This window comes from Opisthocomus hoazin, chromosome 4 (genome assembly GCF_030867145.1).
Source record: "Opisthocomus hoazin isolate bOpiHoa1 chromosome 4, bOpiHoa1.hap1, whole genome shotgun sequence".
NCBI classification, from domain to species: Eukaryota; Metazoa; Chordata; class Aves; order Opisthocomiformes; family Opisthocomidae; genus Opisthocomus; species Opisthocomus hoazin.
Window position 1 is genome coordinate 1,134,356 of NC_134417.1, and position 10,430 is coordinate 1,144,785.

The 10,430-nt window shown below is 59.5% G+C and overlaps 1 protein-coding gene across 2 annotated transcripts; it reads right to left on the reverse strand.

The window, feature by feature from the left end:
* Positions 1 to 1,497: 1,497 nt before the first annotated feature.
* On the reverse strand, positions 1,498 to 4,607 carry LOC104335415 (transcription cofactor HES-6-like). 2 transcript variants are annotated; one of them, XM_075417274.1, is made up of 5 exons: positions 4,593 to 4,607; positions 4,056 to 4,211; positions 3,249 to 3,344; positions 3,027 to 3,105; positions 1,498 to 2,656 (listed from the first exon to the last, which is right to left on the reverse strand). In XM_075417274.1, the coding sequence occupies exons 2-5, from the start codon at positions 4,104 to 4,106 to the stop codon at positions 2,214 to 2,216; spliced, it is 669 nt and encodes a 222-aa protein (XP_075273389.1). In that variant the 5' UTR covers positions 4,107 to 4,211; positions 4,593 to 4,607; the 3' UTR covers positions 1,498 to 2,213. The 2 variants fall into 2 exon arrangements, with proteins under 2 accessions (XP_075273389.1, XP_075273390.1); XM_075417275.1 differs by lacking the exon at positions 4,593 to 4,607 and having other exon boundaries at positions 3,027 to 3,102; positions 4,056 to 4,277.
* Between the last annotated feature and the right edge of the window lie 5,823 nt (positions 4,608 to 10,430).

The window sequence follows — 10,430 nt, forward strand, 5'->3', positions numbered from 1 at the left end:
AGATTGTTGGCCAAGTGTCGCAGTCTCGCTTTTCTATTTTTAAAACTCTCTGGCCAGCTGCTGTTTGACCCTTCCCTCCACACCCACAGCAAAAAAGGTCTCACTGCTCAGAAGCAGGAAAGAATAAAGCTCGCGAACCACAAAGTGTTTTCAAATGCGCAAAGTAAGCAAGCAGAGACGGTGAGAAATACGGACTTCCCACTGATCTCTGTCAGCACGGTAACCACAGCCGATAATTCGAGTCTCTGGGGATTTACAGCTTTTAGGGGGAAAGTGTGTTTTGGAGCTGATGCTGTCAAATCATAGCCAATTGCGTTCATCGCAGCCTCTCCCAGCGTAAGGTGGCCAGGGGCTCCGTGGGATGCGTTGCGGACACCACCCAGAAGCCATCGGAGACCCCAGGCCCCCTCTGCTCCGCGTGGCCGCCCCACCGGTGCGCAGAGCCCAGCGCCGGGCAGCGGAGGTTCTGCTGGTGGGTGCAGCCGTGCGGGCGCCTGGGGCGCGGGCGCCTTACCTGAACTCAGCCTGGCAAGAAAGTGGGGAGGTCTTTGAGGCCTTTCCTCTGCCAGGGTTTTGCCGCTTGCTTTGCCTGAGCGTTTTCCCTGCCCGTGAGTTCTCGGAGCGCTTTGCTGCGGCTGCTTGCTCGGGCTGGCCCCAGCGCCCACCCTCACCTGGATTTCAGTGGTGGGACCATCTGGGTGTGTTTTCTGTAGTGGTGGTCACTCTGGAGGTTCCCGTAGGTGAAGGGGGAAGTCCTAATTTTCAGGGAGAGGGTGGAAACGGAGGCTGTGGCAAGTTGTGCACAGTTCCGTGTCTTTCCCTGCCTGCCGAGCCCACGGCTGAGGAAACCTGCCGTGTGCAGGGCAGCTGTCCCTCCACCCAACTGCCACCCCTCCCCACGGCTTCTCGGGGGCTGGAGGAAAGCGGGAGCTTCACAGAAGAAGGTGCTAAACCCAGAGGTGACGGGTTTCACTCCTTCCACAGGTCATCAAAGGGATCTCGCCGCATAATGAGCCCCTCTGAACTGTGAGCCCGTTAATTAGTATGCCTGCTGTTTGTTTGAGAGCTCCTTGCTCTTTTGTTTTAGCTGTGAGGAACTTTTGGCTGCCTTTGAGATGAAAAACTGGGACCAAATGTTGCCAGCAGGCCGAGCAGATTTGTCGCAGTCCCCTTGGTCCAATTTGCCGGGGATTTTGCCTTCTGCCTGCTGGGTTATCTCTGCGGTTCCCTGACAAGTAGAGGCTGAAGCACCGACCCAGGCTGACAGACCCGGCTCCCGGTTTCTTCCACAACTTTTCCAGTGTTTCTGTGATCCGGGTGATTCTGTCTGTGTGTGCGGCGTGCGCCGCTTTTTCTACAGAGCAGCGGGAACAAAAACCAAACCGTCACTTCCAGCCACATTCGGGGAAAACCGATTGTGAAGGAAGGAAACAAAAGCAGACCCCCAAGTACTGTTTATTCGGAGCAGAGGGGACGAGGCAGAGAGAAGTACCAGGCTTTGTCTTCCGAAATTTTATTTAGAACTTTTAGTTACGGGAACAAAACAATCAAAAATCCCTAAATACAACTCTGTGTAAGACAGTATATGTACAGGTGGCTCCCTGGTTTAGCAGTGATGTCGGATGTCCGGGTGGCTGGGAACAGCGCGGCCGGAGGGAGCAATCCGGAGAGCGTTTCGAGACAGCCTAAAAAGTCCAAGCCAAGTCTCTCCCTTTCTCTCCTTTTTTCTAACTGCTACAGCATTTTTGCAGGAACCAGGACTGGGACTCTGCTACAGCTGTACGGGGTAATAATGAAAATGAAAGGCAGAGGAGATGGGCCGCTTACCCCTTTATCCGACGACGCGACCTCAGTGGCTCGTGTGAGACCGGCGAGGTAAGCGTGATGCCAGAGAGGGTTGCTGCTTCTTGTCTTGTATTGTCATTAATAGGAAGTTAATTGTTTTAAGAATGTAAGACAAGAAAGCTGTGTAATTCACATACACTACAGAGCATGAGAGGGTTCTATACAATAATTTAGATGTATATAATAAATAGAAAATAATAGCAGCCTTCTACAATGCAGGCTACACATAGGTTTACTTCGGCTTGAAGTACCCTGGTCTTTAGTACACCTGCAGGAACAGGCTTGCTCCGCGAGTGTTTAAAGAAACATATCTATAAGATACATACATAAGAGTGTCTAAAGTTAGGATGAACATTTTGAGGCACGCTTTACCACGGTCTCCACATATCTAACGAGCCCATTCTCGGGCTGTTGTGGGAAAAATTTGGCTGCAGGACGTGTCTGGGAGCCGCGGCGACGACCTGGCCGAAGCCCGGCGGCGGCGGCTGGAAGGAAGGTTTGGCAGCCTGCTTGCCCTCCGCGGGGTGGAAGCACCCCTGGCCCGGGTTTGTGCCCCGGCTGCTCCCCTTCGGGCTCGGGGGGCTTCTTGGCATCGGGAGAGGCTGCCGGGATGGGCTGGAAGCCCTCAGCGCCGCTTTGGAGGTGTCCTGGCCGGACCTGGGCAGGGACTTCAGCAGGTGGTTCAGCAGGCGCGCCCCGAGGGTCTTGTCCACCCACTCGCAGGTGAGGAGCAGGTTGTGGACCTCGTGCATGCACTGGATGTACCCGGTGCTGTACCGCTGCTGGGCTTCCAGCCCCACCTTGGAGTCGGCTGCGTCGGGAGGGGGGAGGCAAGGGGAGCTGGTGAGCGGTGAGAGCTGCCCGGCGCGCTCCCATGGGAAGCGTTCGCCGGGTTTCCCGAGCGCGTGGGCTCCTGGGGCTGGTGGCTAAGCCTTTACAACAAGGCGAGTCGTTGGCAAGGCGCAGGGGACATGGTCCTGCCGCCCACTGCCAAGGGCAAAGCTAGACCGAAAGGCAGAAAGCGGCTCTGGAAGGAGGCAGGAACCCTCCCGCGGGTTCTCCATCGCCCAGCTCCATCTCCCCATCTAGTGGAGACAGCCACAGCCGAGCCGCAAGCCCGGGCCTCAGCGGGTTGGGAAGACCTTCTGCCCACCGACCCTCCCGGCCCGGCCAGCACTCACCCAGCAGCTTGCTGCTCTGGATGTTCTGGAGGTGCTTCACCGTCATCTCGAGGATGTCCGCTTTCTCCAGTTTAGACTGCTGGCAGGGACAGAGCGCAGCAGTTAGAGGCGACGGAGACGGTTCGCGCAATGCCCAGCTTCTCAAAGGAGAGAGACCCCCCCCCCCAAAACCAATCCCCCACCAGCAAAAGGACCGAAAGCTGAAGGAAAACGAGCACTTACATCCAGATGAAAGGCGCCCACGACGGTCTCCTTCAGCTGGTCCAAGCAATTATTAATCCTCTCCCTTCGCTTCCGCTCGATGAGGGGTTTCCTTAACTGGCAGGGCAGAGGAAAGGAGGAGGAAAAACTGCGGCTGCTGCTTTTTCTTCGGCTCCCTGCTGCAGTCTGGCGAGGGCAGAGAGCCCCATCCGCTGCGTGAAGCCCGCGCCGGGGGACGCGATGCTGGGCAGGGACGAGATGGGCATGGAGAGCGCGCCGTCTCCAGCTCCGGTCCGGCCTGTGCCTTGGGTGGGGCCGGCTCTCATTTCTCCCTCTTCTGCTCATTTTGAGTAGAATTTAGGCAAATGAAGAAGGGAGAAGGCGGAGAAAGGGGGCAGAGAAAACACCCACGTGGCTTGAATTCAGAGAAAGCGTCTTTATACTAGAAGGAAAAAAATGGTCGCCTTTCCTCTGCGCAGCGCCCGCAGCCCCGGCACACGTCGCTGCCGTGCCACGCGTGGGGACGGTGACACGGAGGGGACCTCGGCCGTTCCCGTGCCACGCGTGGGGACGGCGGCGTGGAGGGGACCTTGGGTGTTCCCGTGCCACGCGTGGGGACAGCGGCGTGGAGGGGACCTCGGGTGTTCCCGTGCCACGCGTGGGGACGGCGGCGCGGAGGGGACCTCGGCCATTCCCGTGCCACGCGTGGGGACGGTGGCGCGGAGGGGACCTTGGGTGTTCCCGTGCCACGCATGGGGACGGCGGCACGGAAGGGACCTTGGGTGTTCCCGTGCCATGTGTGGGGACGGCGGCACGGAGGGGACCTACCTTCCTCTCCTCCTTGGTGCTGGCGAGCTTGTGGGTGCCGGCGGCCGTCATCGCACCCCAGCCTGCCCGACGGGGCCGGGGACGGGGGGCAGGCGCTGGGGCAGCGGGTCGCTCCCTCTCCGCCGGCGGGCTCTCGGCTGCTCCGCCGCTCCTCTGCTGTATTTATAACCCCGAATTAGCATGTGAAAGGGGAATTTCCTTGGCGGGACCTCTTTTCCCACACGAGGGGTCGAGCCCGGGGTTTGTGGCCATCCATCAAGGCTGACAGGTCACTGCTTCTCCTCAATGGCCACGCCGGCCCCCCCAAGCGGCGACAGATGTCCGGCCGCCGGCGCCGGGCTGCGCAGGGCTCTTTGTTGGCGAAGAAGGGAAGGAAAATGGGCGCGCTCGGAGCAGCTTGCACCGCTCCCCGCTGGCTCACGCAGATTCCCAGGGAGGGAAACAATGGCCGGGAAGCGGCTGAGCTACACCTGGGAAGATGCCCCCTCTGCCCGTCTTTTCCCCCATCAGTGTCCTCAAAGCAAGGCCCCTTTTTACCTGCCAGCACCAGCCCCAGCCGTTGTACGTCTCTGAAGCAGTCTCTTAATTTAATAACAGAGTACTTGAGCTAGGAATTCCTGCTCCCAGGAATTATTACTGCACGGTAATGATGATTGATTAAAAACTGTTGACAGCAGACGCCGGTAGAACGCTGCTTCCGTCACAGAAATCCTCTAGGGAAGACACGGGGACTCTGTTTACCTCTCGGGAACCCAAAGTCTCCGTTGCGCGTGGCTGGGTGTAGGAAACGCGCAACTCTCCTGGGTTTTGGCCGCTGTGTAGAATTTAATGAGAAACCCGCAGGCCGTTGCGGGTGCAAATGGACGCGGAGGTGAGCCAGCGCTGCGGGATTTTTAACCTCTCTGATTTTTTTTCCTCCCCCCGCGCCGCGAGGAGGCTGGGGCGGCTCTGGGGGGAAGGGTGTTCTTCTGCTCGCCCCTCCGGAATGCCAGCGCAGCGGCAGACCGGCCTTCGGAGGAGACTTGGCACGGGGCGAGGACGCGCGTCTGCGCTTCCCGGCTTCTGCCTGGCCCGGGGGGGGGGATGAAGGCGTTTTCCACGGCCGCGCTCCCGCTCTCCGACGGTCCTTGGCTAACGAGCAGGATTTGGCAGAGCCCTGCTGAGCCCCGGCAGGTGAAGCCCTGCGGGTCGGTGTCAAACTCATCGCCTTGTTGAAACGGAGGGGAAGCGGCCGCGGCGGCTCGGCAGCACGGCCGCCATCCCGCCCGCCCGCGGGGTCTCCCAGCGCCCGGTGCCGCGGCTGCGGGAGCCCTCTCTCCCCTCCCCCAGCCCCGGGTGGGGATGCACCCCAGAGATAAAAGAACCAGCACGCTGTGTCCCCGGCTCAAAGGCCGCCTGGCTGGGTGCGCGTTTGCCCGCGCGTAAGCGCAGACGTCCTCGCAGCGTGCCTGCACGCCCTGCTCGCCGTGAGGCCGTGTCCCCGAGCACGGTGTCTGGCTGCTTGTCAGCCCAGGGCAGAGCTGGGGTGCAGCCACCCGGTTTTATACACGCCCTGCTTGGCAGACGGGAGAGGGACGCTTGGGAGGGGAAGGTTAGCAACTCCTCCTTCGTGTCAGGTAGTGGGAGCAGGGACGGGCTCCTCTCGGTGAGAACGGGTGAAGGAGGTCCCACCGCCCGCGCGGGAGCCCCTCACGTCAGCCAGCCCTGGCCGCTCACCGGTGAAGACTCCTCTGGTTTCTCAACCTTTTCCCAGCGCGCCCAGGCAAGCCGGGTGCTGCCGGTGTTTACAAAAGGCGTAGCTGAGGCTCCAACAGCTCTGCCCCGCGCACGGGCAGGGGGCAGGCAGCGGGGCACCTCGGCTCCGGGCAGTTTGCTGGGGTGCCAGAGGCTGGCAGCGCCCGGGCACGCAGCTCCTAGCTGGGCTTGGCTCGGGCGGCGGGTGGGGAGGGGGCAAAGTCTGCCGTCCCCCCCAGATACCCCTCCACCAGCACCTTGTGCGGAAAGTGGCACCTTCCCGGAGACCACCTCGGCTCCTGGCTCAGCTGAGCATGGCAGAGGTGTCAGCAAAGGCAGAATTGCCTAAAAGCTCTGAAAAACATATCCGGCGCTGGTGGGCATCCCTCCCCGGCCGGGCACGGCTGCGGGGAGCTGTGCGTGCCCCCGCGTTAGCGCCCGGGGAGGCTGGCCAGCCCCCCAGTACCACTGGGAAAGGTGTCTCTTGTCTCTGGGTGGTGGCACCTCGCCCCTCACCCCTCTTTCCCCCTTGTCCTGGGCTTGCTGCTTCTGCCTTTCCCCCCCAGCGCTCTGGTCAGCTCGCCGCTGAGCCCCGGGGTGGGGGGATGGATGCTCTGCGAGGGGTGCAGGTGTCACGGTGGTGGGTGCCAGGCGCGATGGGGGCTGAGGAAGGTGCAGCGGACCCCCGTGCCCGGCCGGGGTCCGTGGCCAGCCCGCGCAGGGCGGCTGAGCCCCAGCCTCGGCGGGGCGAGACCCTTGGCTTGCTCGCTGGCATCTGCTCCGGGCGAGCTCATTTCAAGGTTCGTTTGTAAGACAGCGCCGCGGTGAAGACGAAGGGCGGCTTTGGCTGTGAGCAGTGCTTTGACACCTCCCAGTCCTTTCTTTCGGGGGCCGGGGGTGCGGGCGGGAGGGCGGCCCGGGCGCTGGGGAAGGCTGACATCTGTGCCGGGGATTGTAGGGACCCAACGGGCCGATGCAAATGAGCATTAAAGGCAGCTTGCTGCCAGTTCCCGCTTTCCTTTCGCGTTGCCCGCTGCCAGGTTCCGCTGAAAAGCGGATTCGCCGCCGTAAACAAAGCCTCCATTTTTCCCTCGGCTTTCCAAAAAAAAAAAAAAAAAAGAGGAAAGTGAAAGGGGTCAGCGCTGCTTGGAGTTTTCTTTTTTGCTATTTGTCTGCATCTCACACCCCGGAGAAAGAAAACAACTTTTAACATCTGTTCCTGCACTTTTTTGAGAGGGAAAGAAAGGCCCTTGAAAAGCGGGAAAGTGTGGCAGATGTTGGCAGGTCCCCTCCGACGCAGATGTCCTGCTCCGAAGAAAACCTTCTTTGGGGACGGGCGGCCAGGGCTCCTCCGGCTCGGGACACGCGCCCGCCCGGCGAACGGAGGGACGTGGGAAAGCGCCGGCGAACAAAGGGCCGCATTCAGGCGAACCCGAGAGCCGTGAACAATCTAATCACCAGCAGAGAAATGGTCAGCGGCCCCCGGCCCCGCCGGGGAGGGCTTCGGGGCAGCTGGGAGCCAGGGGACGAGGCCATTTCGCGGCGTCCCCAGGGATGTCCCCCTCCTCGCCCCCACCGCGGGTCTTGTGGGCAAGGTCCACCCTTCTCGAGGTGCGGAACGGTCTCGGCCGGTCGGCAGAGCGCAGCGGCCGCAGAGGAGATCAGGGCAGGCACCTGCCGGGCACGGGGCTCGGCTGGCCCACGCGCGCCGGGCAGCGGGAGGGCAGCGACAGCAGGGATGCCTTTAATGGAGCTTTTAAATACGAGGTTCTGCCAGGATAATAATAAAAAAAACCCCAACACTATTGATTAGGACCGGCTGAAAGATCCTTGTGAAACTGATTTTGAGAAAAGATCTTTTTAACAGAAAGCAGAAATGTCGAGAGGAAAAAGTATTTTCTGTGAACCTTTCGTTCACCCTCTCCCATTCTCTCTGGCTGGTAAAATGAATTTATTTAAAACGAGTTTTTGCCATGAAAGCTGGTAATATTTTAGTTTGGGCACTTCACGGGAGAAAAGCGAGAAGCCTAGAGAGAAGGGAGAAGAGCCAAGAAAATTCCCATAAGGAAGCAGCTAATTAATTCTGGTTTGCTGTTAGAGCTGAGGAGCTCTGTGATCCTTCCTCTAAATCCTCCGAGTTTTGCTCTGCCTCCTCCCTACCCCGGTCGATGTTCTCTGGGCTGCGGGCAGGGCAGAGCCGCTCCTGCCGGCGAGGCTGCCTTGTGCCGGGGTGGCTGCGCCGCGAGCAAACGCTCCCCGGGGAGAGGCCGCGGTCGCGGGGAAGACGGAGGTGTTTGTCTGGGTTTCTCAGGTTAGTTCTGGTTCAAGGCTGAGGTTTGAAAACGAGGGGTAAAGCTCTCATTTAAAAGGTTTAAATCTGGTGTTTCCTGGAGAGCTGTAAATGCCCAGCAGCCCGTCCCCAAGCCCTGTGTTGCCCGGGGCTGGCTTGCTCCCGGAGAGGGCTGCGAGGGACGAAGGTCTCCGCGTGCCCCGCAGCCCAGCCGGGACGGGCTGGCGCTGGGAGAAAGCCGGGGTGAAGAAGCGGAGGACGGTTTGTCTGCGCTTGGCGGGCGGAGGAGAGCGTTGCAGCCATTTGCTGTCACAAGGAGAGGCGGCTGAGCGCGCGGCCCGGGATCTGGGAGAGGAGTCTTGGTGTCTGCGGTCGAGTGGTGGCCTGTCAAGGCAATGTCCTCTGCAATGCACCATGGTGTCAACAGGGCTAGGAGCGCAGCTGGAGCTTCACCTGCTCCAAAGCTATTTACAGGTGGAGAGAGAGAGGACATCTATGGCACTGGGCAGCACTACGTGTAGTATTTTCATCACAGGGGAAGTCCAGTTCCAGAAATAGCACTGGGCATCTTCTGGAAATGCTGTTGACATCTCTCGGTCCAGCTCCTTTACCGAGTGCCCCAAATCTCAGTAGCCCCAGCTCAGCATCCTCGGTGCCAGCTGGCTCTACCATCTCCAGGAGCGGACTTCTGGGGTAGGAAATCATTACCAGGCTGGTACCAGGTGAGCAGTTCTCAGCTTTGCTTTCACACAGCCCCATCCAGCCGTCGTGTTAAGGATCAGCTGATGCTCCTGCCCTCGCGCAAGCTGTCGTCTCCCACCGGGCGGGTTAGCAGCGCTCCCGGCCCCGGAGGAAGCCTTCTCTGCCGCTTCGCAGCCAGAAAGCGGCTGCTTGCAACACGGCTCCCGGGCCGGGAGCGCCTCGCTGGGAGAAGAACATCTGACAAGCCAGGCATGTGGGTGGTCGCCCACCGCGAGCACCCACCTGGGCTGCCCGCCCCGGGGCACCTGCTTGGGTGCCCGGACCCGGGCTGTCTCCTGCCATTGCTTACAGTGCAGGTGTTAAAAGGATGATGACCCACGGCTCCTGCCAAGGTATGGAATATCTTTCTTAATCGTTTCACCAGTGTTCGCAGCCGTGCGTCTTTCCTGCATGATTTGCAAAGTATTTGCTTCCACTTCTATTGAATTAATGGATGGGTTTTGGTTTTTGCCTTTTTTTTTATAACTCAGGAAATATTCTCCTACGGGGCTGTTTTTCAGGGCAACTTCTGTTATTTACTTTCATGTTTACCACACCGATGGAAATCTGGCTTTGCCTTTAGCAGTAGATTCTCGCTGGAATGGCTGCTGCGCTTTATCAATAACTGTTAGTTGTTCCACAGGAATCCAAAGTTTATTGAAAGGACGTGGTTTTGCAGAATGACGCACTGCTCCGGTGCTGTGCACCAGTGGGTGGCAGGAGGACGGGGCCAGACTCTGTTCAGTGGTGCCCAGCGACAGGACAAGGGGCAACGGGCACAAACTGAAGCAGAGGAAGCTCCAGCTGAACCCGAGGAAGAACTTCTTCCCTCTGAGGGTGCCAGAGCCCTGGCCCAGGCTGCCCAGAGGGGCTGTGGAGTCTCCTTCTCTGGAGATATTCCAGCCCCGCCTGGACGCGGTGCTGTGCAGCCTGCTGTGGGTGACCCTGCTTGGGCAGGGGGTTGGGCTGGGTGACCCACAGAGGTCCCTTCCAACCCCAACCATTCTGTGATTCTGTGTTTATTCACTTCCTAATTTGGAAGAATGAATTAATTCACAGTGGGTGTCTCAGTCAAGGCTGTGAATGAGTGAATTGCTGGTGTGCTAAGAGCTCTCTCACGTGTTGAATTTAATTCCTGCTTCGAAGAGCTTAGAAAACTCACGCTCTCTCTGCTGGCAGATTTCCCCGCAGCACGCTGCGCGGGGACGGCAATGGCGCTGAGCCCATTACTTGCACAATCGTTTTTCCAATGGCCATTTGTGAAGCGGTAGCGTCTATTTTCCAGGAGCTGGTGTTGAATCCCGGCGCTTGCCTTTAATCCCTTCTTCTCCCTGCTCGGTGCCCTGAATACTCTCTGTTTAAACTTGAACGCTTTTAGCATAATTACAGGTTAACGATTTGAACGCAGACACACACCCCCTTCCCACGCTGGCTTTGAAAACAGCTGCTCCCAGCTCGCGAGCGGGGTACACAAGCTGCCGACGCCTCGCCGACCGCGCGCCGTGGGCCCATTGCCCGAGGCCCCGTCACCTCGCGCAGGCAGCGTGTCCCCCGCCCGCTCCGCGTCCGGAGCGGCTTCGCACCTCAGGTCTTGATGTAAGAGCGTGTAT

What these genes read in the sequence shown, in the direction of transcription:
- LOC104335415 (XM_075417274.1), bottom strand. Translation starts at nt 4,106, where the DNA reads ATGACGGCCGCCGGCACCCACAAGCTCGCCAGCACCAAGGAGGAGAGG. An exon ending in GCACCAAGGAGGAGAGGAAG is followed by an intron (nt 3,345 to 4,055) that starts GTAGGTCCCCTC and finishes CTGCCCTGCCAG; the next exon opens with TTAAGGAAACCCCTCATCGA. An exon ending in TGGGCGCCTTTCATCTGGAT is followed by an intron (nt 3,106 to 3,248) that starts GTAAGTGCTCGT and finishes TGTCCCTGCCAG; the next exon opens with CAGTCTAAACTGGAGAAAGC.